Source organism: Elaeis guineensis, chromosome 12 (genome assembly GCF_000442705.2).
Source record: "Elaeis guineensis isolate ETL-2024a chromosome 12, EG11, whole genome shotgun sequence".
In the NCBI taxonomy this organism is placed as follows: Eukaryota; Viridiplantae; Streptophyta; class Magnoliopsida; order Arecales; family Arecaceae; genus Elaeis; species Elaeis guineensis.
The window spans coordinates 6378706-6406466 of NC_026004.2; the positions used below are offsets into that span (position 1 = coordinate 6378706).

Sequence of the window (27761 nt, forward strand, 5' to 3'; positions counted from 1 at the left end):
ACGAATGTGATATTCTAAAAAATATAATAATTTGCTTGGAGGTATATATTGGGTTGCTAGATGATTAATTTGCTAAGTGTATATCATTTGGTTGTATACTATATATTGATGAATTTTATATTCTAAAAATATATATTAATTTATTTAAATGTGTATATTGACTTGATGATTAATTTGCTTAACGTGTATCATATAGCTATATAGTATATACTGATAAAAAGTATGTATTAAAAGTGAGGATAAAAAAAAATGCTGCATTTTTATCAATCATCAAACCAACGACTCCCTTAGTAAATAAATATATATATATATATATATATATATATATATATATATATATATATATATATATATATTTTAGATTTATTTTTTTAAATTGGTATTACAAAAATATGACAAACTCTTTTTCTTTTCTTTTTTTTTCTTTAGTGCCCGTCACGTACGATTTATACCCGGTCAGCTGATCCAGTTCTGCCGGCTCTTCACTGAAATTTATTCTTAATATTTTATTTTTTTGCAGTCAAAAAAAGTGTCGCAAAATTAGCGTACCTACGACGTTGGAAAAATTCTGTATCGATGTGGCAAAAATTTTCTCTGACCATGACCATCCCATGGTGGAGAAGGCTTCTCGGAAGCTGCTGGGGCCAATGGATGGTCCATGCATTAAGCCACGATTCCATTCTTCTGGAGAAGACAATGCCTCAAATGGGTTGACCCCACAAGAACCCAGTCCCCGATGGTGACAACCACTGCAGCCACGAGCAACAACGCGTAAAATGCATTACGGTGGTGTTTGATTCACAATCAAAATCAAAATGAAAATGATAATCGAAATGACTTAGAATCAGAATGATCAAATTTTTCAAAATATTTAGTTCGTGATCGGAATCAAAATCAAAATTGGAATGAAAAATTAAATTCATGAAAAAAAATAAAGATCGAGTTTTATATAGATTGAGCCATTTTCATTCTATCCCAAAATCAAAATTGAAATGAGAGTCCTCCCTATCAAATAGTTAAAATGGGAGTCACCATTCCAATTTCAATTCTAAACTTTCACTCTCTCAAACCAAACAAATTTAGAGTGTGATCTCGGTCGTAAATCGATCTCCTTCTGCCTTGTTCGGTAGCGTCTCTCCAAACGGATCCGACACCTGACGTACGTTCCACGAACGACAGTCCAAGCAAAGAAAATTCCACGGTCAATACTCTCCTAAAGTCCTCACTCCTACTTATAGTTGGGCTTCCTTTGGTTTCATTTCAGAAGCCTATTACTTGTATCCTTTGAAGGTGCAGTACGAGTATGGGTGCAGGAGAAGGTGGGCGAAATCTAGAGGAAACATCGACGTGGGCAATCGCGACGATATGCGCTGTTCTCGTAGTCATCTCCATTATCATTGAACATGGCATCCACCTCTCATCCAAGGTAAGTGGAGCACTCGAGCTAAATGCTAATCATCCCAAACATTGCACAAATTTTGCTATATGGATAATTTAATCCTTTTTCAAGCTAAAAAAAATTAAGTTTCATGGTTGTCTGCAGTGGTTAGAAAAACATCACAACAAGGCTCTCCGTGAAGCCTTGGAAAAGGTCAAATCTGGTATGCTTCTCCAAGATTTCCATCAACATGTATGACTTTCTCACACACCATGAGAACTGAGACTAACCAAGTGTGTACTGATGGTGTTGTTCCCCTTGTGACAGAACTGATGCTGCTTGGCTTCGTATCACTGCTCCTCACAGTTGGGCAAGGCATCATCACTGAGATATGCGTGCCCAAGAGTGTTGCCGATTCATGGCACCCTTGCAAGAAGGAAGTCCATGATGATGGTGGCTCCAAGAGCCATGAATCCGGCAAAAGTCATGCCGGCCGGAGGCTTCTGCATGATTCAGACTCCATGGCCAGTTTCCGACGAGTTTTAAGCGGTGGAGTGGAGCCGGACAAATGTGCCGAGGCAAGTTAGCTCTTTATTGGTTGGTTAATCAAGAACGAGATTCTTTGTGGTATTTAAAAAATACCAAAAAATACTATGCATGATTAGATACGGTCCATCATAAAATGGATGGCTGTCCAGACTGTCCAAATATTCCTAAGATTTATACATTCTTTTTTTTTTTAATTTTTTTTAACGTGCAAACGTGTAAGCGCATGACTGTCCAATTTAAAATGAACGACGTCCAACTATATACACAAAATCTTACGGTACTTTTTGAGTATCACAGAAAATTTGTATTCTGATTAACCAATTATAACATGAATGTCTCAACCATTGATATAGTAATAAAGTTAATCACTAATTTAGAAGAAATTATATCCTGCACCACATGCACCTAATCACCAAGATGCATTTGTGGCTATGAGCTTGTCTCGGTGATTGACCCATAAAAATGGGCCTCAATGATTGATGGGGTGCATGACAATATTGGTGCATATGATACAGAATATAATTTGTCTCAGTTTGGATCTTAACCTAAATCTAAAATATCCCAGACCCATGGTTCGAGCATAAGGATCCAACTAGAAGCCATGCAATAATCCATCCAATGTAAACTTAACTGATCTGCTAACTCAAACTTCAATAGCTACAACAATTTATGTTCCAGCTTACAAAACTCAGACCTTAAACAAACCACTGGTGTACATGACCACCTTGGCACGAACGGAGCTTTATTGCACTTCATGAGTTTAGCATTATTCTTCAAGAATAATCAAATGACCACCTAACTTATTGAAATTTAATCGCTCCTTGGATCCTTTGGCTTGTCATTTGCCCTTTCTTCTTTCCTTTGTAGATATGATGTCCAGTTAGGCCCACATTTGTCAAACTCGAATCTCTGAATATTTGGTGTTGAGATATACCGACCGACCTCTTTTACACCGACTCACCCTTGGGCCTGTCCGACCGATACCCGACTTTACTGACCGCACCGACCGACGACTGCCGACAGTAGCTGCCGACATTATTCGATCGAAGGTGTGTCGATCGGGCAGACCCATTCTGTTCCCGACTAGCCGAGCGACGGAGCCCAGATCACCGACTCACTGTCGGGGGTGGCAGCCGACGTCCGACTTTAGCGAGGTATTAAACCGGCCGACGCTGTCTCCGAGTCATCACCCGACGTCCCGATAGCCGAATACCGACGTATGGTCGGCCAGCCCGCCCAAGGATCGTACGACCGCTATAGGCTATTGTCTTGTCAAGGACATGCTATGCAGTCGTCCTGTGGCATTATCCTGCTGAGGACATGGGTTCGTTCTGACAACCCACGGTGATTTGACAGTCCACAGCGATTTGACAACCCCCGACGATTTGACAACTCCCCAGTTGTCTGCATCATTAATGGCGGGACCACGCCGCGTTCTACTATAAAAAAGGGGTAAAGCAACAGTCTTGGTAAGCTCTCTGACACTCCCTCCAGCTCCCAAGCTTTCCCTGGCCCTCTCGAGTTGAGCCTCTGATTTTTCGCTGTTGCCTAGTCTCTCTGACTTGACCGTCGGAGAGTCCCCGCCGGAGGCATCTCCGGTCTGTAAGGACTTCTCTTGCAGGTGTGCGACCTCGGCGATCGGGCGACGGGAGATTGACCGCAACAGATTTTGCGTGCCAGAAAGGGGAACGCTCGACAGAGGTAAGATAGCAAGCTCCCTAGAGCTTCAGAGACCTCTCGAGATAACGAAAATCAGAGCTCAGCGATCGAGAGCTACCGAATTGGCGAGGTGCTCTTCCTGCCGGGAAGAGCCCTCTCCTTCACCCTCCATGGCGGAGCCTAGCTCTCTGCACCCGATGGTGACCACGGAGGCACAGATCGCGACGATCGTGCGGCAAATGACCGTCCTGATGGATGCAGTCAAAAATCTCCAGCAGCAATCGACTCAGTTGCCGCGACCGCCGGTAGAACAACCGGTGGCGCATCCCATGCCGTCCAGAAGCAGCCACCAATGCCTGCGTCCACTTCCATCTCCTCCTCAGGAGCAGCCGTCTCACCACTCCCACCGAGAAGGGGAGAGGCGGCCACAACGTGACGCCCGTCGGTCTCGACGTCCCTCTCCTTCCCGACTGGAGCGAGCGAGGAGGGAGAAGCAACCGCGGACGCCGTCCGCCTCACTCTCAAATTCATCGGGAGGATCGACTCCTGGAGTTTCTCAACACCAACGATTAAACGACTACGAATACAGGTTCGAGAAAATCGACCGTCGGCTTGCCCAACTCCAAGTGGATGGCCCGAAATCTTCGAACGACGTCGACTTTCGGACCACCCAACCTCTCTCCTGATTTGTCCTTGACGAGCCGATTCCTAGTCGGTTCAAGATGCCTCATGTGGAGCCTTATGACGGCTCCACTGATCCGATTGACCATCTGGAGAGCTACAAGGCTCTCATGACAATCCAGGGGGCAACCGATGCCCTCCTTTGCATCGGCTTCCCCGCCACACTCCGCAAAGCTGCCAGGGTCTGGTTCTTCGACCTCCGCTCAGGAAGTATCCACTCTTTCGGACAGCTCGAACATTCTTTCGTGGCCTATTTTAGCACCAGTCGAAAGCCACCACGGACTTCGGACAGTTTCTTCTCCCTTAAGCAGGGAGAAAACGAGATGCTCCGATATTTTATGGTCTGATTCAATGCAGCCACTCTTGAGGTCCGGGACCTCAATGAAGACATGGCTATCTCGGCCAAGAAGAGGGGGCTAAGAGGGTCTCGGTTCACATATTCTTTGGACAAGACCCTTCCCCGGACATACGCTGAATTGTTGGAGCGCGCATACAAATACATGCGCGCAAACGAAGGAGCTTCCGATCGGTGCTTGACTGAGAGCACGGGCCAAAGAGAGAAGCGGAAGAAAGGTCGGACCCCTGTCGAGCCCAGCAGGCCCCCGACTGACAAACGGGCCTCGTCCCGACGATGGAGCCCGAGGTTGCCCCGACAACGGAGTCCGAGACCAGTGCATCGCAAGTATGACTCCTACACTTCTCTCTCTGCTCCTTGTATGCAGATCCTGATGGAGATCGAAGGAGCGAAATACCTACGATGGCCCCCGCCTCTGAAGGCAAAAGGCCTCGACCAGAGAAAATACTGTCGGTTCCATCGGAGCCACGGTCATAACACCGAGCAATGCATCCAACTCAAGGATGAAATTGAAGATCTCATACAGTGAGGCTATCTCGAAAAGTACCGAAGGGACCTACCGGCTCGGCCCCTTAACGACCAACGACCTCGATCGGCTGGAGAGGCACCGGATAACCAGCCCACTGCTGGAGTCATCAACATGATCTCCAGACGACTGGATCGGGGGACGACTACCGAGGAAGAGTCAACGAAGAGGCTGCACCGGGACAATGTAATCGTCTTCATAGATGAGGATGCTTGGAGAATCCAAACTCCCCATGATGACGCTGTTGTTGTCTCGGCAATCATAGCAAACTATGATGTAAAAAGAATTTTTATTGATAATGGAAGCTCCACTAATATTTTATTTTACTCGGCCTTTTCTCGAATGTGATTGCCGACCGACCGACTCAGGAGAGTCTCCACACCCCTGGTGGGTTTCGCCGGGAAAGCCGTCATGGTGGAAGGAGAAATTACTCTTCCCGTGACAGTTGGGACCGAACCACGGCAAAGCACTGTCCACATGACATTCACGGTCGTCCAAGTATCTTCGGCCTACAACGCCATACTTGGAAGGTGCGGACTAAATGCCCTCAGAGCCATCGTCTCGACATACCACTTGCTGGTTCGGTTCCCGACTAAAAATGGAGCCGGAAAAATGCACGGGGATAAACAGCTCGCTCGTCGATGCTTTCAGATCTCTACTCAAAGCACTGAGCCGAAGGACTCCTTGACGGTCGACAAGCTAGACCAACGGGAAGAGGAGGAGCGGGGTGAACCGGCTGAACAGCTAATCTCCATCCCGATGACAAGGAACCCTGAGCAGGTCGTCTGGGTCGGGTCGCAGTTGACCGACCCAGAGCGACGACAGCTGATAGAACTGTTGGAAGATAATGCCGATGTATTCGCTTGGTCGGCAGCAGATATGTCCGGCATACCTCCGGAGATGATGACTCACCGACTTAACATCGTCCCTAGTGCGAAGCCGGTGAGACAGAAGAAACGGGCATTCGCCCCCGAAAGACAGAGGGCCATCGATGAGGAAGTGGACAAGCTGCTCGAGGTTGGCTTCATTAGAGAAACCACCTATCCCGATTGACTTGCGAATATCGTCATGGTGAAGAAAGCCAACAAAAAGTGGAGAATTTGTATCGACTATACCGACTTGAATCGGGCCTGTCCGAAGGACAGCTTTCCACTACCGAAGATCGACCAACTGGTGGATGCGACGTCCGGACACCGACTGCTCAGCTTCATGGATGCCTTTGCTGGATATAACCAGATCCGAATGGCACTCGAGGATGAAGAGCATATGACCTTCGTGACTGCCAAGGGCCTTTACTGCTATAGAGTTATGCCCTTCGGTCTGAAGAATGCCGGAGCCACCTACCAACGCCTTGTCAATAAAGTCTTCAAGAATCAGATCGGGCGCAATATAGAGGTCTACGTGGACGACATGCTGGTGAAGAGCACACAGGTTTCAGACCATATCCAAGACTTGGAAGAAACCTTCCGCACCCTTCGGCAACATCGGATGAAGTTAAATCCGACCAAGTGTGCCTTCGGGGTAGCTTCGGGAAAGTTTCTCGGGTTCCTCATTTCTCAACGTGGAATCGAGGCCAACCCTGAGAAGATAAGGGCGATTATGGACATGCGGCACCCGAACAGCAAAAAAGAGGTGCAGCAGCTCAATGGGAAGGTCATCGCGCTCAGCCGATTCATCTCTCGGTCGGCTGAGAGGTGCCTCCCGTTCTTCAAAATTCTGAGGCAGATGAAGGATTTTTCCTGGCCGAATGAGTGTCGGCAAGCCTTTCAAGATTTAAAGAAGTACCTGGCCTCTCCATCACTGCTTGTGAAGTTAGAAGTCAGAGAAACATTGTATCTTTATTTGGCTACCTCCCAAGAGGCTGTTAGTTCGGTACTCGTCCGGGAGAGCGAGAGCCGAATTCACCAGCCCATATACTACACCAGCAAGGTACTCCACGGGGCTGAAACGCAGTACTCAAAGGCGGAAAAGATGATATTTGCCCTGGTCATATCCGCGCAACGACTCCGTCCGTATTTTCAAGCACACGCCATCGTGGTCCTGACCGACCAGTCCCTGAGGGTGATCCTCCGTCGCCCCGACATATCAGGATGACTGGCGAAATGGGCAGTAAAGTTGAGCGAGTTTGACATCCAGTACCGACCGCGTCCTGCTTTGAAAGTCCAAGTCCTGGCCGACTTTGTTGCGGAATGCTCGACAGCCGACCAAATGTCGGAAGACGGGAGCTCCAAAGAAGCTACGACCTCCGAATGTGACCCCGGGTCAACCTGGGTGTTACACATAGATGGAGCTTCCAATGCCCAAGGGAGCGACGTCGGGTTCCTGCTCACCAACTCAGAAGGGGTGGTTATCGAGTACGCCCTCCGATTCAACTTCAAAGCTTCCAATAATCAAGCCGAGTATGAAGTGCTTCTCGCTGGCTTGAGAATGGTGCAGGAGCTCAGGATCGACAGCCTCAGAGTCTTCTCCGACTTCCAGCTGATCATGGGACAAGTCAAAGGCGAATTCGAGGCGCGGGACCCGACCATGGCAAAATATTTTCAGAAGGTGAGAGATCTCATAGCACACCTCAAGTATTTCGAGATCTTCCACATTTTCAGGTCAGAGAATGCTCGGACCGATGCACTCTCTAGACTCGCGACGTCCGCCTATAGCACCCTGGGTCGGACACTCATGGGTCGAGTAACCGAGCATCGACAGGGCCGAGGAGGTGCTGCAACTGACGACCGAGCCAAGTTGGATGGACCCGATCATTCGGTTTCTGACCGATGGAACCAGCCCCGAAGACCCTGCGGAAGCCAAGCGACTCCGATGGGCGGCCTCCCAGTACGTAATGATGGATGGACGACTCTACAAAAGGTCATTCTCTCTTCCCTTGCTACGGTGCCTCGGACCGGCGGATGTGGACTACGCACTCAGAGAGGTGCATGAAGGGATCTGCGGGAGTCACCCGGGGGACAAATCCTTGGCCTACAAAGTCCTGCGGCAGGGTTACTAATGGTCCACTATGAAGAAAGATGCGGTTGACCTGGTTCGGAGGTGCGAGCCATGTCAGAAGTATGCTAATTTGCAACACCGGCCTGCCAACCAACTGACTGCCATTGTCGCCCTGTGGCCTTTCACCCAATGGTGGATTGACAGATTCGGCCCTTTTCCTCCGGCGTCTGGCCAAAGAAAGTTTATAGTTGTCGCAATCGACTACTTCACCAAGTGGATGGAGGCCGAACCTCTGGCGCAAATTACTGAGCGTAAGATAGAAGACTTTGTCCAGAAGTCCATCATCTTTAGGTTCGGACTGCCACATACCATCATCATCGACAATGGGCGACAGTTCGACAATGACGACTTTAAGGAGTTCTGTGCGAGGTTTCATATCACGCACAAGCTGACTTCGATCGGACATCCACAGTCCAACGGAGAAGTTGAAGTGGCCAACCGGACTATTCTGCATGGTCTGAAGACCCGACTGAACGCAGCCAGAGGCCTCTGGGTCGAGGAATTGCACTCGATCCTCTGGGCGTACCGAATGATGCCTCATGTCCCGACCGGGGAAACTCCTTTTAACCTGACCTTCTGGACGGAGGCAATGATCCCACTAGAGATCGGATTACCGTCAACTAGAGTAGAGCAATACTATGAGCCGGACAACTCTGAGTGTCGGAGAGCTGATTTGGATCTCCTTCCCGAACTCTGACGCGAGGCTTAACTCCGCATGGCTTCCTACCGACAGAGAGTGGCCCGATACTACAATGCTAAAGTCAAACCGAAGTGCTTCAAACCTGGAGACCTGGTTTTGAGAAAGGCAAAAGTCTCGAAGCCTCAGGATCAAGGGAAGCTATCTCCGAACTGGGAAGGACCCTACAAGATAACCGACACTTGTAGGCCGGGCGCCTACCGACTTGAGACCTTAGAAGGGACGGCTATTCTCCGAACTTGGAATGCTGACAACCTGAAATTGTATTATCAATAAACTCTGTACGCCCTTCTTGCTTGGAATACAATACGATTTCAGAACTCCAGAGTCTGTGAAGTTTGGCCCTCCATCGAGGGTCGGCTCTCGCCTGAAGTACGAGCCTCGACGTCTTGATTTGAGCCCTACATTTCGTTGGAAACCTACGCTTCGATCGCCGAATCTATGACTCGATCGCCGAATCTACGGCTCAATCTACATCCCGATCATCGATGACATATCGGATTCTACAACAGGGATCGAAGGAGCGGAATGACTACGACGGCCCCCACCTCTGAAGGCAAAGGGCTTCGACCAACGCCGTTGGCTAACTTGCCAAACTTTCAACTAAGAAAGGGCAAAACGCCAAGATGACTGCGACGTACCCGCCCGATCAAGGTCTGGACAACGGGTATTCGACTTGCGACCAACCGATCCGATCACGACCGGTCGAAGGATATTCGGCTTGCCACCATTTATCGTACGTCCCGATGTATGCGCCCGACCAAGGGCCAGACGATGGGTATTCGACTTGCCATCATTGCCCTATCCGAATGCGTCGGACGCTACTCGACTATCGGACTCTATGGAACGGTTGTGTCGACAAGCCACGTTTGGGGATTGGCTGACACCCGACCCCATGTGCGCACCCGACCAAGGTCCGGGCGACAGACGCTCAACCTACGATCTGTACGGCTCTCGAACATCAGATCCTGAGCAGCCTGCACGGCGGTCGAAATGCCGACCTGTGATCGGGGCTTGTTCTACCCTTAACGGGGTGCACGCCACTGATCACCTTGATCGGCTATGCTGGATCCTATCGAACGTCCTAATGGGACATGCTGGAACTACGACCTATGCACCCAGAGATGGTTCGGATGATCAAACACATTCAACTACACGCGGAAAAAAGTGAGAAGTCTTTGATTTTTACTAAGTCAAAATTGGGACGAATCCTGATTACAAAATTGGGATGAAGTCCGATTACAGATATCAAAGACTAAACGGAAAGCAAAAAAAAGTACAAAGGTAATGGAGCGGACACTCCGACTACTCGTCGGAGTCGGCTTCTTCCACCGGGTAGAGCTTGGGAGCAACTGGCATGCCCGCTCGGGTTGGTGAAGGGCTGGGGGTTGGAGCCGCCTCGTCCTCGATGACTCACTCCGTCGGTAGTGGGTCAGCCTCTCCCTCTGCCGCTTGGTCCTCCGACCTTAGAGGGATCATCCTGCTCAGGTCGAGCTCCGGGTGCATACTCTGGATCGCTTCTCGGGCATCCTCGTGCCCCACTCGGTAGGAGGCAAAGCCGCTCTCGAGGAGATCCTCCCAGTACTCCTCTGAACCACGGAAGTCCTCCGCCGCCCGACCCAGTGCCTCCCTGGCCGACTCCGCCTCCGCCTTCAGTATATTGGCGTCAGCCTGGGCGGAGGACAGGTTCTCCTCAGCCTTGGCTAGGTTCTCAAGGCTAGCACGGAGCTGTTCGTGCTCGGCCTCGAGTTCCCTGACGTAGCCGTCCCGTTCACGCCTAAGTCAGTGGACGGAGCGGGTCTTGCGCCGAACCTGCTCGCGGGCCGACTGAAGTTCGGCCTTCGAGGCGGCTAGGCCGTCGGTGAGTCGAGAGATCTCCTCCTCGAGCCTAGCCTCACGGTCGATCAATGACTTCAGCTGGTCGACCAGCGTCGCCTTCTCAGCCTCGACGATCTCTGCCTTCTTCTTCCAGGCCGCCCGGACGTCGCTGAACCTCCGGTACCCGGCCTTCAGCTCAGATATATTATAGATCAGCTGCGGACGGAAGGCCGACTGTCAGAAAACTGAATTGATGGAAAACAATAATGAAGAAGAGAAAGGAAGAGTAGGAGCTCACCTAGATCATAGTCGGGTAAAAGGAAGAAAGCATGTCGGACACTGGCTGACTCTTCATGATCTCCCGATCGGTCGGGAGAATGGTTGCTTGGCACAACCTCCTGGCCAAATCATGATCGGCCAGGGCCGACGCTCCTTCGGGAAGTGGGACCTCGGATGACGTGGCTCGACCGACCGACCTTGTGTCGTCGCCCGGTACCATCGGAGCCTTCCCTCATCCGGCCGCCCAGGCCTGAAAATCGGAGAGGGACGGGAAGCTTAAGCTCGATTGGGTCCCTCCCAAAGCTGCGACGGCGGTCGCTGCAGGTCATTCGGGCTCACGTACTTCGGCCCGAACCTCTTCTGTTGGTAGGGGAGCCGACGCTCCTTCGGCTACCCCCTCGGTTGCCCCTTCCTCGGATGGCGCCTTAGGTGGCATCGTTGGCACCGACAGAGCAATGACAGGCTCGTAGTCCGACGCACGTTCGGTGTCGGGCTGCGCTCCCGTCGCCGCAAGGTCGGTTGGCGATGCTATCTGAGGCCTCTTGGGAGGCCGTGATGGTTCGGCTCCGTGCGCCGGCCTCTTTCTTGCCGCATGTTGTCGAATGTCGGTGTCGGTCAGCCTCACTCTCAGCGGCATCCCTGCAATTTCAATGAAGGATCAGTGCAAGACCAAAGACGGATAGAAAAGACAAAGAACGACCGACAGACCGAGATGTACCTAAACGAGAAGTCGAACTTAGGCCGGCATCGTACAGAGCTTGCTCGGTGACGAGCTCCCTCTGCTTCGGCACCGACACATCCTTCAGTCGGTGAAAATCCTCTCGGTCCCCGTCCTCCACCCAACTGTTCTCATTCGGCTGAGTCCGAGGGTCCCCCCAGCGGGAAGGGAACCCCCAAGGAAGCGGAGAAGAGGTAAAGAAAAATTGATTCTTCCACCCATGAATCGATGATGGAAGACCGATGATGAACGAAAGATCCTTTCGGGATTGAAGAACCACCACCCTTGGGCCTTCGGGTGGGGTCGGAGGACGAAGAACGCCCAGAAGAGAGAGATACGAGGATAGGTCGGCAAAAGCCGACACAACAACATGAAGCTGATTATCAATCGGACTGAGTTCGGTGCCAGTTGAGCTGGACAAAGCCCGTAATAATCCAGAACGTTTCGGACGAACTCCGGAATCGGAAAGCGAAGACCTGCCCGAAGATCCTCGACATAGAAGGCCACCTGGCCTGGAGGCGGGTTGTTAACCCGACCCTCAGCCCCAGGGGCGAAGAGCTCGAACTGCTCTGGGATACTGTATTGCTCCCTGAGCCGTTCGACATTTACCTCCGAAAGTGAAGAAACCTCCACCTTCGGGGTCGATCGTGAGTCATCGGTCGGGTTCTCCTACTGACTTCCTCGTGGAGAGGTTCTAGCCATGACGCTAGCCCCAGAAAGGAGAACAAAAGAAAATGGCGAAGAGGGAAGGGAGCAAGGAGACAAAGACAGACGAAACTCCGAGAAGAACTTTCGAGGGGAGAGCACCAAGACAGCTACCTGAAACTGGGGGACCACTCGACAAAGCCTCAGCGCCAGGAGCAGATTTGCAGTAAAAGTGAAATTTTGGATGCAAGTGGCTGCATATATATAAGGCCCATCAACGGTCGAGATGAAAGCATGCCGGACGAGGGTTTTCCGGATACCGACACGTGGTGGCGCCTGGGCCCTTCCTCGATCCGACGATTCGACGCACCCGCTACCAGATCAAGCCACGTCGCCTCCATCTGCGTGAACAGATTCGGCCCAATGGCCCCCTGTCACGTGGCGAAAAAACTGCATCTCGGGATTCACTAACCGACGGCGGTTTGTGTTCCCGAGGAGATAGCGGTTCAAGTTCCCGAGGAGACGGTGGAAACGATGGTTTCTGTTCCCAATGGGACGTCTGACATCAATAGAACGTCTAACATCGGACCGTTCGTTGGTACGATCGTCAGAGTCAGAGCGTGACGTGATGGAACGCCAGAATCAGAGCATGACGTGATGGAACGCCAGAATCAGAGTACGGCGTGATGGATATCCACTCCTTTCGCCCGAAGCCGTCGCCCACGCGGAGACGCTGGCCAGCACGACATCCGACTCAGGAGTAGGGGGGCAACTGTTGGGATACACCGACCGACCCCTTTTATGCCGACTCACCCTCGGGCCTGTCCGACCGATGCCCGACTCTACCGATCACACCGACCGACGACTGCCGACAGTAGCTGCCGACATTATCCGACCGAAGGTGTGTCGGTCGGACAGACCCATTCTATTTCCGACTAGCCGAGCGGCGGAGCCCAGATCACCGACTCACTGTCGGGGATGGCAGCCGACGTCCGACTTCAGCGAGGTATTAAACCGACCGACGCTATCTCCGAGTCATCACCCGACGTCTCGACAGTCGAATACTGACGTATGGTCGGCCAGCCCGCCCAAGGGCCGTACGACCGCTATGGGCTGTTGTCTTGTCAAAGACATGCTGTGCAGTCGCCCTGGGGTATTGTCCTGTCGAGGACATGGGTTCGTTCTGACAACCCGCAGCGATTTGACAGCCCACGGTGATTTGACAGCCTCCGACGATTTGACAACTCCCCAGTTGTCTGCACCATTAATGGCGGGACCACGCCGCGTTCTACTATAAGAAAAGGGTAAGGCAACAGTCTTAGTAAGCTCTCTGATACTCCCTCCAGCTCCCAAGCTTTCTCTGGCTCTCTCGAGTTGAGCCTCTGATTTTTCGCTGTTGCCTAATCTCTCTGACTTGACTGTCGGAGGGTCCTCGCCGGAGGCATCTCCGGTCTGTGAGGATTTCTCTTGTAGGTGTGCGACCTCGGCGATCGAGCGACGGGGGATTAGCCACAACATTTGGAATCAGTTGATTCCAAATTGTTTGACCGACTTTTGGTAGAAGATGATAACAAAAAAAAATCCGACCAAATGATTTCTTCTTGATTGCCTCTCGGACTGGGTGTGTACTAGTTCCACAGCATACTAGCCAAGCAATATGCAGTATCATGCAGGCCAAACTCAACTGCCGCATCACAGAACCTATTCAAGATCCTCTGGAAAAGCCAGACCAAAGCCAAGTCCACTGAGTGACACTCCTTTGCACTTCGTTACCATCCAGATCATCATCATTTTTGATATCAGAGGTATCCAAAGACACTCGTTTGAGGCGTCCCCAGATATCCAAATTGATATTCTGTTTTCTTTTGTTTCTCATGTTAGAAATGCAGAGCTAAAGGCACCATGCTTGATTAAAATATGGGAAAACTATAATATGACTTTTTGAATTCTCATGTACATTAGCTTGACTGTAGCTGGTCTATGGACTGACAGAACAAGGTTCCATTCATTTCTGCCGATGGCCTCCACCAGCTCCACATATTTATCTTCGTTCTAGCAGTGTTCCATTTGCTCTACTGCATAACCACTATGGCCTTGGGCAGTTTAAAGGTATGGTGAACATGAATACCTATCATTAAATAGGTCCCTTCATTGATCTAAGTTGAAGGGAAACATCTGATGCAGATGAGACGCTGGAAATCATGGGAGCTTGAGACGAGGACAGCAGAATACCAGTTTTCGCATGGTATGTGAACAAGTGAAACAGTCAAGTACTCAAAAAAGGAATTCGTACATCTATATCTCAATATACTTATAACTGCTGTGTTGTGGAAATGGTACTCTTAGATCCTGACAGATTTCGATTGGCGAGAGACACTTCATTCGGTCACCGTCACCTGAACTTCTGGAGCAAGTCGCCCATTCTCACCTGGATTGTAAGGATCATCACCCTAAGTTCCTGGGGGGAAGTTGACAATAATCACAATTTGTTAGTCACCACTACAAAGAGGAAAAGAACCATTACACATAATCAGCTAAACATGGGCTCAAATTATCTTAATCTATTAAAAAAAAGGCCATTCGAACACCAACAAAGAAACAGAATTACTTATTTCCAACCTAGCCACAGAATCTGCTTTGCGCATGGAATAAACTTGATTTCATGATCCTAAGAATTTCCGTTCCTTGATTTCTTAAAGAAATTTCAATGATTAAGTGTCGAACAGAATGAAATATCTCAATAGCACATCATATGTATACAGTAAGTAAAATACTGAAACTCTGATTTAATACCATAGGAAGGGTTATGCATACAGACTGGTGGATATACTCTATAATACAAGGAGACTGACACAAAAAATGCAATAAACGCATTTATGCAAACAATTTGCTATAGAACAGCCAAATTGCACGTTTATTTCCTAAACTTTTGCCTTATTCTAAAAAGTGTAATCCTTTTTGACAGGTGTGTTTCTTTAGACAATTTGTGGGATCAGTTCAAAAAGTTGATTATCTGACATTACGACATGGCTTTATCATGGTAAGTCATTAGTAGCAATAGAGAGTCATGTAAGAGCATTTGGCAAACTGCAAAAAGAGTCATTCTAACTTGATAACCAACAGGCACATTTAGCTCCACAAAGCTCAAGCAAATTTGACTTTCGAAATTACATAAAGAGATCGCTGGAGGAAGACATGAAAGCTGTGGTAGGGATCAGGTATGCTGAGACATTGTTTTTGACATGCACGTAATTTCTTAAGATTGTTGGCAAGTGTAGCTAGAAGATGCTTTAATTAAGCTGAAGGATGCTTTAAATTGCCAAATTGATCAGCAGATATCTACATAATACATCACTACCAAATATAACAAAGAAATTGGCTTTCATAACTAAGATGGCCATGCTTGCCAACAGAAAGAAAGGTTCTAGCATAATTCTTGTGGGAAGTTTGGAATTTTACACGGCATGGTTCCTTTGTAGCATAATTCTTGAGGGAAGTTCAGAATTTTATGCTACATGGTTCCTTCTGCCACTACCAAAGGACAACTTTATCATATGATGCGAACATTATCATTGTTGTTGGTTTCTGAATAGAAATTTTTGAGAAACACTACTGAAAGTTATTTTTAAAGATTTTTTTTCTCATATTGATTGATTACCTACAAAAGAATGAATTAATAATGCACCTGGTTGAAAGATTGGACAGTCTGTTACATTCATGCTTGTAAGAATATCTTTCCATATAAATTTCATTATACAACCTACCCATTCCATGAGCAGTATTTAGAGCTCAGCTTGTGTTTGTTTATTTTCACAAGATTGTATAATAATATGTATAAGCCATCTGATAATGTTAACTAGGCTAATGGTTCCTTTCTTGTTTGTGTTTTGAATACTTGCAGCCCCCCACTATGGTCCTTTGCAGTACTCTTCCTGCTATTTAACACTCATGGTAATGCTATGCAACTCTATCTTTCTCACACCATCACATAATAGCAGAACTTGTATGTATATCAGTTAATTATTTATGTGATCCTCATTGGCAGGCTGGCACTCCTATCAATGGCATCCATTTATCCCCTTAATTGTAAGTTGAGAATTTCATCTTAGTTTCAAAGTTTTCAGTGTCTTTTTTTTAAAAAGGTGAATGCAATTCAAGAAACTTTGTATTTTTCAGAAATTCATTTAAAGTGATTGCTTTTACATCATACTACAAGGATGGACCAATACAAAATCAATCAACATTTTCAGCTTCTTAAGTAGCATATTTATCTTTCTTTAGAGAAGTTTAGCATATTTATCTAATTATTTTTCACTGACTTGATTATCTAATCCTGTTGCAATGATACATCACAGATTAAATACAACAATCTACTCAAAATTTCCACCTTGGACTCTCATTTTTCTTGTTTCCAAAAAAGAAGCACATCGTTGTAAAATATAATAATCATCATTGTGTTTACTTCATGAGAGATATTTAATGCGAGGAAGATTTTTTGCAGATTATACTACTTGTAGGAACAAAGCTTCAGGTGATAATAATAAAGATGGCCTCACAAATCACAGAGCGAGGAGATGTTGTTAAGGGAGTGCCAGTTGTTCATCCCACAGATGATCTCTTCTGGTTCAAATGTCCTCGGTTTATGCTGTACCTCATCCACTTTGTCCTCTTCCAGGTACTGTCCCATTCATGATTCCTAGGGTGCACAAAACCTGTAAGAGATTGCAAGAACAATAATCTCCTCCAGATAATAGATGCGCCATCATTAGATTAACCCTTTATATACTTAATTGTCTTGCAGAATGCCTTTCAGCTTGCCTTTTTTGCATGGAGCTGGGTAAGGCTCTGAAATCTACTGATCTTTTATAACTACAACAAATTGCACAAGCAAAAGGGTTGGGGGTTGACTGGTCAGGAGATCATGGATGGAACAAGAAATAAACTGATCATGTTTTAATACAATTTTTCACCTGTAATTTTCGCAGTATGAATTTGGGTTTCCTTCATGCTTCCACCAGCGTGTAGACGACATCATCATCAGATTTTCCATGGGGTTAGCTTCCTACTCCCTGTTTATTGCATTTTATTGAATTATGTATTAAACAATATATGAAATAATCAACAAAATAAACCTTGTAACATAATGGCCAATTTCTGTTATATTTGAGTGTGCATTTCAATTACTCGGTGAAGGGCAACTATAATATCCTATTAATATCCATCATGGACAAAAGCTTATGGAATCCTCAAAATATGTTAATTATTCTTTGAAACTTCTATACCAGATAACATTTTATTTTGCTTTGTCTTTCTCTTCAAACAACTCAAGAAACAATTTGAGATTATTAAAATCAATCAGAATTACAAGAAAGTAAGCTAAGATCATAGCAGACATTTAAGTAAATGAAAATGAAAATAAGAAGATGAAGCCAACATGGGAGTTATATTAACTAGTTGATCTTGCCCAGACAGGTAACAGTATGTTCTGTGATTTTGCTTCTTGCAGTATATCTAATAATTTTTTTTATTTTGATCAGTGTCCTTATACAGGTTCTATGTAGCTATGTTACACTTCCCCTCTATGCATTGGTGACACAGGTAAACTTGAATAGCAATATATAGATTCCAACAGTAAATACAAATTATTGATCAGACAGGATGGTCATTAACAGATGGGTTCCAACATGAGGCCTACGATATTCAGTGATAGAGTTGCAACTGCCCTAAGAAAATGGCATCACACAGCCAGGAACCACTTGAAAGAGAATACACAGTTTGGGCGCACAACCCCATTGTCCACAAGTACACCTAACACCCCAACTAGTGGGTCATCTCGGGCAAAACTGTTGCGGCACCTTCAAAAGCTAGATAGTTTCCAAGGTTCCTCAAGTCGCTGCAGTTTTAGTAAAGAATATTTTAACATTGAAAGGTCACCGTTTCCATCCTACCACACAATCAATGATTTTTCTCAACAACAAAAGATCAGGCCACAACAAGAAGTACCCTCGCCATCCAACCACACAATAAATGGCTTATCTTCTCAACAACAAAAGATCAGACCACAACAAGAAGTCCGAGGAGTGGAAAGAGAAATGCAAGAGTTGGGTGGTTCTGCACAGTTGCCACCCCTAGAGGACAGCAACCATCAACATAGAATTGAAATTTCTCCTGATATCATCTTTGATAGAAGAGAGGAATGATCAGTTGGATGCTCCAAACTGGTTTTCACGATAGCGTCGCTTCCCCAGTAAGGAGGTTCTTGAAGCCCTGAGTAACTGAGTCATTAGTATCAGTCTCACAAGTTCGGCCAAAGGCCAGCTGATGAGGTTAAACAGTTCTGCCAGTTTGCAGTTTTGTTTCTTTATAAAGTTTTGTAAATATCCAAACTTATCATGATCATCGCATATCACGTTAACCATCAAGTTGAACCACAAATGCTATATTGTCAGATAAGAAAGAAGGTAAGAAGAGAAGAAAAGGAAATGACAGGATCTGATAACTGGTGTTATTATGAGGAATTTCTCTGGCTTGTGGTTTGTTACAAGGTGGAAGTCCCTTGAGAAATTATGCAATCCACTTATTCACAAACCAAAGAAGCATCCTTGATAGCCTGATGCTGTAATTTTTCTAAAAGTGGTCAAGATTCAGATATGTCTACTGAATGGTATTTCGGCTTGCTAGAAATCATCTTTTTTTTTTTTTTTTTTTTGAATGGGAATGGAAGCTGCAAAGCAGCCACCTGAAATTTATTTTGGTTTGCTAGAAATCATCAACTAACAAATATTCTACTTTGAGATATTCTGCAACTAATTCAAAATATATAGCAAAATAGATAATCAACTTAGACATAATAATGCCAATGAATCATGGCATATGACTTCAATGCATGTATAGGAAATTGTTTTATCAAAAGTCCTCAGAATTTTAAAATTTTTACGCAAGCTTGATGGGGAAGTCTTTAGAATCTGCGGCTAATATGCCCGAAAAACTTATCAGCAACCACAAGTATAGGAAAAGGTATCTGCTTTATACCTGTTGCGGCCAATCCCTCCATCGTCTGATCATCGGTGTCGCGCACCTGCAAGAAAAGTCCTCACAGACCGGAGATGCCTCTGGTAGGGATCCTCCGACGGTCAAGTCAGAGAGAAGACTAGGCAACAGTGAAAAATCAAGGGCTCAGCGGGAGAGAGGGAAAGAGAGTTCAAAAGCTTAAAGACGCTTCTGAGAGTTTGAGAAAGCTTGCTCAAAACTTACCAAGACTGTTGCCTTATCCCATTTTATAGTAGAATGTGGTATGGTCTCATCATTAATGGTGCAGACAACTGGGGAGTTGTCAAATCGTCGGAGGCTGTCAAATCGTCGTGGGTTGTCAAGTCGCTGGGATTGATCCATGTCTTTGGCAGGACAATGCCCCAGGACGGCCATACCGCATGTCCTTGACAGAACAACTGCCCATAGCGATCGTACAGCGTTTGGGTGGGCTGGCCGACTATATGTCGGTATTCGACTGCCGAGACATCGGGTGATGATCCGGAAACACCGTCGGCTGGTCTGGTGCCTTGCGGAAGTCGAACGTCGGCTGCCACCCCCGACAGTGAGTCGGTGATTTGGGCTCGGCTGCTTAGCCGGTCGGAAACAGTATGAGTTTGTTCGGCCGACATACCTTCGGTCGGATATTGTCGGCAGCCATTGTCGGAGTCATCGTCGGAGTCGTCCATCGGTCCGGTCGGTAGAGTCGGGCGTCGGTCGGACAGGTCCGAAGGTAAGTCGGCGTACAGGGGTCGGTCGGTATATCCCAACAGTTGCCCCCCCACTCCTGAGTCGGATGTCATATTTGCCAGCATTTCCACGTGGGCGACGGCTTCGGGCGAAAGGAGTGATTTTCCATCACGTCATGCTCTGACTCTGGCGACCGTACCAATGAGCGATTCGATGTCGGACGTCCCATTGGGAATGCAAACCGCCGTCTCCTTGGGAATGTGAACCGCCGTCTCCTTGGAAACACGAACCGCCATCTCCTTGAGAACACGAACCGCCGTCGGTTAATGAATCCCGAGATGCGATTTTTCTGCCACGTGTCAGGGGGCTATTGGGCTGGAATCGTTCATGCGGATGGAGGCGACGTGGTTTGATCTGGGGGCAGGTGCATCAAACCGTCGGACTGAGGAAGGGCCCAGGCGCTGCCACATGTCGACATCCGGGAAGCCCTCGTTCGGCACGCTCTCATCTCGACCATTGAAGGGCCTTATATATATGCGGCCACTTACATCCAAAACTTCACTTTTTGCTGCAAATCCATTCCTGGCGCTGAGGCCTTGTCAAATTGTCCCCCAGTTTCAAGTAGTTGTCTCCGTGCTCCCCCCTTTGAAAGCTCTTCTCGAAGTTTTGCCCGTTCTTGTCTTCTTGCATCCTTTCTCCTTTGCCATTTTCTTTTTGTTCTCCTTTCTGGGGCTAGCGTTATGGCTAGAACCTCTCCTCGAAGAAGTCAGTCGGGGAACCCGACCGACGATTCTTGATCGACCTTGGAGGTGGAGGTTTCTTCATTTTCGGGGGCAAACGTCGAACAGCTCAGGGAGCAATACAGCATCCCGGAGCAGTTCGAGCTCTTCGTCCCTGGGGCTGAGAGTCGGGTTAACAACCCGCCTCCGGGCCAGGTGGCCTTTTATGTCGAGGACCTTCGGGCAGGTCTTCGCTTCCCGATTTCGGAGTTCGTCCGAAACGTCTTGGATTATTACGGGCTTTGCCCGGCGCAACTGGTGCCGAACTCAGTCCGGTTGATAATCAATTTTGCTTTGTTGGGTCGGCTTTTGCCGACCTTTCCCCGCATTTCTCTCTTCCGGACGTTCTTCGTCCTCCGACCCCACCCGAAAGCCCGAGGGTGATGGTTCTTCAATCTCCGAAAGGGTCTTTCGTTCATCATCGATCTTCCATCATCGATCCATAAGTGGAAGAACCAATTTTTCTTTGCTTCCTCTTCGCTATCTTGGGGGTTCCCTTCCCGCTGGGGTGACCCTCGGACTCAGTCGAACGAAAACAGTCGGATGAAGGCTGGAGATCGAGAAGACTTTCACCGACTGAAGGATGTGTCGGTGCAGAAGCAGAGGGAGCTCGTCACCGAGCAAGCTCTATACGACGTCGGTCTGAGTTCGGTTCTTCGTTTAGGTACAGTTTGGTCTGTCGATCGTTCTTTTGTCTTTTTTATCCTTCTTTGATTTTGTGCTGATTCTTTATTGAAATTACAGGCATGCCGTCTAGAGTGAGACTGACAGATGCCGACATTCAACAACATGCAGCGAGGAAGAGACCGACGCCCGGGGTCGGACCCTCACGGCCTCCCAAGAGGTCTCAGATATCATCACCGACCGACATTGTGACGGTGGCAGCGCAGCCCGACACCGAACATGCGTCGGGCTACGAGCTGGTCATCGCCCTGTCGGCGCCGGCGGTGCCACCCGAGGTGCCGTCCGAGGAAGGGGCGGTTGAGGGGGCAGCCGAAGGAGTGTCGGCTCCCCCACCCATGGAAGAGGTTCGGGCCGAAGCATGTGAGCCCGAACGACCTGCGGCGGCCCCCATCACGCCCTCGGGAGAGACCCAATCGAGCTCGAGCTTTCCATCTCTCTCCGATTTCTGGGCCTGAGCGATCGATCGAGGGAAGGCTCCGATGGCACCGGCCGACGACACGAGGTCGGCGGGCCGCACCGCGTCATCCAACGTTTAGATTTTCGAAGGAGCATCGGCCCTGGCCAACCACAATTTGGCCAGGAGGTTGTGTTAGGCGACCATCCTCTCGATCGATCGGGAGCTCTTGAGGAGTCGATCGGTGACCGACATGCTTTCTTCCTTTTACCCGATTATGATCCAGGTGAGCTCCTCTTCTTCTTCTTTCCTCTCCATTATTGTTTTTTATCATTCCATTTTGCTGACGACCGACCTTCTACTTGCAGCTGATCTACAATATGTCCGAGCTAGAGGCCGGGTACCGGAGGTTCGGTGACGTCCGGGCGGCCTGGAAGAATAGGGCCGAGACCGCCGAAGCTGAGAAGGCGATGTTGGTCGATCAGCTGAAGTTGTCAGTCGATCGTGAGGCTAGGCTCGAGGAAGAGATCTCCCGACTCACCAACGGCCTAGCCATCTCGGAGGCCGAACTTCAGTCGGCTCGCGAGCAGATCCTGCGCAAGACCCGCTCCGTTCACCGACTGCGACGCGAGCGGGATGGCTGCGTCAGGAAGCTCGAGGCCGAGCGCGAACAGCTTCGCGTTAGCCTGGAGAACCTGGCTAAGGCCGAGGAGAACTTGTCCTCTGCCCAAGCCGACACCGACATAGCGAAGGCGGAGGCAGAGTCGGCTAAGGAGGCGCTGAGCCGGGCAGTGGAGGACTTTCGTAGCTCGGACGAGTACCGGGAGGAGCTCCTCGAGAGCGGCTTCGCCTCCTATCAGGTGGGCTACGAGGATGCCCGAAATATGATTTAGAGTCTGCACCCAGAGCTCGACCTGAGCGGCATCGTCCCTCTAGGGTCGGAGGACCAAGCCACAGAGGAGGAGGCCGACCCACTGCCGACGGAATGAGTTATCGAAGGTGAGGCGGCTCCAACCTCCAATCCCTCCCCAACCCGAGCGGGCACGCCGGTTGCTCCCGAACTTTACCCAGTGCAAGAAGTCGACTCCGATGAATAGTCAGAGTATCTGCTCCGTTATCTTTATATTTTTTTTTGTTTCTATTTTGTCTTTGATATTTGTAATCGGGCTTCATCCCAATTTTGTAACCGAACTTTGGCCCAATTTTGTAAGTCACTTCAACTCAACAAAATCAAAGACCTTTCAGACTTTTTTTCGCATGCGGTTCAATGTGTTTAATTTGTCGAGCCATCTCTGAGTGTATAGGTCATGGCTCCGACACCTCGTTAGAACGTTCGGTAGGATCTAGCGCAGTCGATCAAAGTAGTCAGTAGCGTGCGCCCTGCCAAAAGTAGTGCAAGCTCTGATTGCAGGCCGGCATCCCGACCGTCATACAGATAGCGTAGGATCCGATGGTCGAGAGCCATACCGATTGTAGGTCGAGTGTCCGTCGCTCGGACCTTGGTTGGACGTGTACGTTAGGCCGAGTGTCAGCCAATCATCGAACGTAGCTCGTCGGCATGATTATTCCGTAAAGTCTGATAGTCGAGTGGTGCTCGATGTATTCAGATAGGATAACAATGATAAGTCAAATATCCATTGTTCGGCCCTTGGTCGAGCGTGCACGTCAGGACGTATGATAAATGATAGCAAGCTGAATATCCTTCGACCGATCATGACCAAGTCGGTATGTCGCAAGTCGAATACCCGTTGCCCAGATCTTGGTCGGGCAGATACGTCGCGGTGCATGATAAACGGTGGCAAACCGAATATCTTTCGACCGGTCGTAACCAAGTCAGTTCATCGCAAGTCGAATACCCGTTGCCTAAGCCTTGGTCGGGCGGGTACGTCATGGTTGTCTTGGCATTTTGCCCTTCTTAGTCGAAGCTAAGTCTGCAAGTTAGCCAGCCGCATTGGTCGAAGCCCTTTGCCTTCAGAGGCGAAGGCCGTCGGTTCGGCGATCGAGCCGTAGGCTCGGCATAGAGTCGGCAATCGAGTCGTAGATTCGACGATCGGCTATCGAGCCGTAGATTCGACGATCGAGTCGTAGACTCGACGATCGGCTATCGAGCTATAGATTCGGTGATTAAGTCGTAGACTTGACGTAGAGTCGGCGATCAAGTTATAGATTCGACGATCGACTATCGAGCCATAGATTCGACGATCGAGTCGTAGACTCGACGATCGACTATCGAGCCGTAGATTTGTTGATCAAGTCGTAGACTTGGCATAGAGTCGGCGATCGAGTCGTAGATTCGATGATCGGCTATCGAGCCATAGATTCGACGATCGAGTCATAGACTCGACGATCGGCTATCGAGCCGTAGATTCCAAACGAGATGTTGGGCCCAAGTCGGGACGTCGAGGCTTGTACTTCTGGCAAGGGCCGACCCTCGACAGAAAGTCGAACTTCGTAGACCCCGGAGTTTTGAAATTATATTGTATTTCGAGCAAGAAGGGCATACAGAATTCATTGATAATACAATTTCAGGTTGTCAGCATTCCAAGTTCGGAGAATGGCCGTCCCTTCTAGGGTTTCAAGTCGGTAGGCGCCCGACCTGCAGGTGTCTGCAATCTTGTAGGGTCCTTCCCAATTTAGGGATAGTTTCCCTTTATCCTGAGGTTTTGAGACTTCTGCTTTCCTTAAAACCAGGTCTCCGAATCTGAAAGACTTTGGCCTAACTTTAGCTTTGTAGTATCGGGCCACTCTTTGTCGGTAGGAAGCCATGCAGAGTTGAGCCTCATGTCGGAGCTTGGGTAGGAGGTCCAAGTCAGCTCTCCGACACTCGGAGTTGTCCGGTTCACAGTATTGCATAACTCTAGTCGATGGTAGCCCGATCTCTAGTGGGATCATTGCCTCTGTCCTATAGACCAGGTTGAAAGGAGATTCCTCGGTCGAGACCCGAGGTGTCGTTCAGTATGCCCACAGGATCGAGTGCAACTCTTCGACCCAGAGGTCTCTGACTTCATTCAGTCGAGTCTTCAACCCATGCAGAATGATCCGATTGGTTACTTCGACTTTTTCATTGGACTGTGGATGGTCGACCGAGGTCAGCTTGTACGTGATATGAAATCTCACACAAAACTCTCTGAAATCATTATTGTCGAACTGTCGCCCATTGTCGGTGATGATGGTGTGCGGTAGTCCGAACCTAAAGATGATGAATTTTTGGACAAAGTCTTCCATATTGCGCTCGATGATTTGCGCCAGGTGTTCGACCTCCACCCACTTGGTGAAGTAGTCAATTATGACGACTATAAACTTTCTTTGGCCAGACGCCGAAGGGAAAGGGCCGAGTATGTCGATCTCCCATTGGGCGAAGGGCCACGGGGCGACAATGGCAGTCAGTTGGTTGGCGGGCCGATGTTGTAAGTTAGCGTACTTCTAACATGGCTCGCACCTCCAAACCAAGTTAGCCGTATCTTTCTTCATGGTGGGCCAGTAGTAACCTTGCCGTAGGACTTTGTAGGCCAAGGATTTGCCCCCCAAGTGACTCCCGCAGATCCCTTCATACACCTTCCTGAGTGCGTAGTCCGCATCCGTCGGTCTCAGGCACTGTAGCAAGGAAAAGGAGAACGACCTTTTGTAGAGTCGTCCGTCCATCATTACATATTGGGAGGTCATCCACTGGAGTCGCTTGGCTTCCGTGGGGTTTTCGGAGCTGATTCCGTCAGTCAGATACTGAACAATCGGATCCATCCAGCTTGGCTTGATCGTCAGTTGTAGTACCTCCTCAGCCCTATCGATGCTCATGAAGCAAAAATTCAGTGCAGGGGCAAAATGATAATTTTAAAATTTTTTCAAAATTACTATTTTACAGCAAAATTAGTAATTAATCTCATTAATTAATAATAATTAACCCTACACTAAGATCTAAATATGATACAACAGCATGCATTTAAATTTGAAATTCAAATTTGAAACAGTAAACTTTTTACTGTACTATGTTCAGAACACATCACCTTTTGCGGATAGTCGATCACCGCAATCTGATCATCATCGGGGGACTCTGATTGTCACATCGTAGCCACACTAGTGTCTGATCTCTATGGATCATCCACACGAAGCTTCCGTCTGATCGGCTCCTCACGAATGCTAGTTCGTGATTTCACTCTTTTGATGGCTGATGTTGATCGAACTCCTTCGATCGATGTGTGCTGACTCCTCGGATGCTCCAGATCATCTGCACGGTTGGTTGAGAGGCTTATGGATCTCCTCTTGAAATTTGGTGGACTCACGACACTCGTGGCACACCAATCTCACTTCCCGAACCCTAGGTAGAAATCCTAGGGTACACACCAAAAACCCTGCGCCCACTTCTCTCTCCTTTTTCTCTCCTCTCGGTAAATTTTGAATACTTCAAAATTTTTTCAGAACCTCCCCACACCCCTTATCTCTTCTTTCTTTCATTGTCCACGCCCCCTCCCTTTCTCATTTTATAAAACATCGCAAGAGATGTTGAAAGCGTGTGAGTGGATAAGAAGAGGTGGTTGATCACTTAAATTCAAATCAAATTTGAATTCAAGTGTCAACCAATCTTATCCTCATTCATTTGTGCGAGAAAGAAGAGATGATGTGGCCTTTTTTTATGCATGGAGACTTTCACGAGAAACTATTTCTCGTGTGGAATATGGGGCGCACAAAAAAGAATAAGCTGGTGCATGGTTATTTGGTTATCCATTCAAATTCAAAATCCCTTTGAATTTGGATGGGTAACAAACCAAGTTACTTCTGAGATAAACAGTGAAAAATCAGGGGCTCAGTGGGAGATAGAGAAAGAGAGTTCAAAAGCTTAGAGGCACTTCTGAGAGCTTGAAAAAGCTTACTCAAAACTTACCAAGACTGTTGCCTTACCCCATTTTATAGTATAATGCACTATGGTCTCATCATTAATGGTGCAGACAACTGGAGAGTTGTCAAATCGTCGGAGGCTGTCAAATCATCGTGGGTTATCAAATCACTGGGATTGATCTATGTCCTTGGCAGGACAATGCCCCAGGACGGCCATACCGTATGTCCTTGACAGGATAATTGCCCATAGCGGTCGTACAGCGTTTGGGTGGGCTGGCCGACTATATATCGATATTCGGTTGTCGAGACGTCGGATGATGATCCGGAGACACCGTCGGCTGGTTTGGTGCCTTACGGAAGTCGAACATCGGCTGCCACCTCCGACAGTGAGTCGGTAATTTGGGCTCGGTCGTTTGGCCGGTCGAAAATAGTATGGGTCTATTCGACCGATATACCTTCAGTTGGATATTGTCGGCAGCCATTGTTGGAGTCATCGTCGGAGTCGTCCGTCGATCCAGTCGGTAGAGTCGGGCGTCAATTGGACAGGTCCGAGGGTAAGTCGGCGTACAGGGGTCGGTCGGTATATCCCAATAATACCAATTTAATGAAGCATAAAATGATTGAATAAAACATCTGAACAACATATTTCAGGTATTTACTTTTTTTAAGCGAATTCTTCTACAAGTTTCAGACAGAAATTTATGAGTGGTAGTTTAACAGTAAAAAGTAATAGGTGTGAGTATTATCCTATAGTCAATAATAAATCAATAACAAACAAAGTTGTCAACTTTTAGTCTTTCACTAATCATGAGAACTTCCACAACTACAAAACTAATCCTAACGCTGCATTTTTAACTAAGGAGCCCTCAATCCCTCAATAATTAACATATTTCTCAATTTGCTTCCACAAAAAGAAAGACAAACATACAATACTAGAAAAAACAAAGACATTGGAACCTTTGAATCTGAGAAGCCCTATGTTTTTTTTCTCCAACCCTTCTCGTTCCTTTACTCAGAAGGGAAGCTATCGGGCGGGCGGAAAATGGGTGCAAT

The 27761-nt window shown here is 48.0% G+C and overlaps 1 protein-coding gene and 1 long non-coding RNA gene across 3 annotated transcripts; one reads left to right on the forward strand and one right to left on the reverse strand.

The window, feature by feature from the left end:
* Positions 1 to 452: 452 nt before the first annotated feature.
* Positions 453 to 19213, forward strand: LOC105054878 (MLO-like protein 2). Its single transcript, XM_029267520.2, has 16 exons — positions 453 to 1426; positions 1544 to 1601; positions 1706 to 1948; positions 8188 to 8198; positions 14295 to 14411; positions 14487 to 14547; positions 14649 to 14737; positions 15268 to 15342; positions 15426 to 15520; positions 16204 to 16253; positions 16348 to 16388; positions 16804 to 16977; positions 17104 to 17139; positions 17288 to 17355; positions 17840 to 17900; positions 17975 to 19213. The coding sequence occupies exons 1-16, from the start codon at positions 1304 to 1306 to the stop codon at positions 18500 to 18502; spliced, it is 1830 nt and encodes a 609-aa protein (XP_029123353.1). The 5' UTR covers positions 453 to 1303; the 3' UTR covers positions 18503 to 19213.
* On the reverse strand, positions 14187 to 27761 carry LOC140852966 (uncharacterized). Of its 2 annotated transcripts, none has more exons than XR_012136033.1 (4): positions 27666 to 27761; positions 17273 to 17371; positions 16859 to 16998; positions 14187 to 14760 (listed from the first exon to the last, which is right to left on the reverse strand). It is a non-coding gene; the product is annotated as an uncharacterized lncRNA (long non-coding RNA). The 2 variants fall into 2 exon arrangements; XR_012136034.1 differs by having other exon boundaries at positions 16859 to 17014.

Excerpts from the sequence above, each read along its gene's own strand:
- LOC105054878 (XM_029267520.2), top strand. The coding sequence starts at position 1,304 with ATGGGTGCAGGAGAAGGTGGGCGAAATCTAGAGGAAACATCGACGTGG. Across the intron at positions 15,343-15,425 it reads TACGACATGGCTTTATCATG|GCACATTTAGCTCCACAAAG; the intron begins GTAAGTCATTAG and ends GATAACCAACAG. Across the intron at positions 16,254-16,347 it reads CCTGCTATTTAACACTCATG|GCTGGCACTCCTATCAATGG; the intron begins GTAATGCTATGC and ends CCTCATTGGCAG.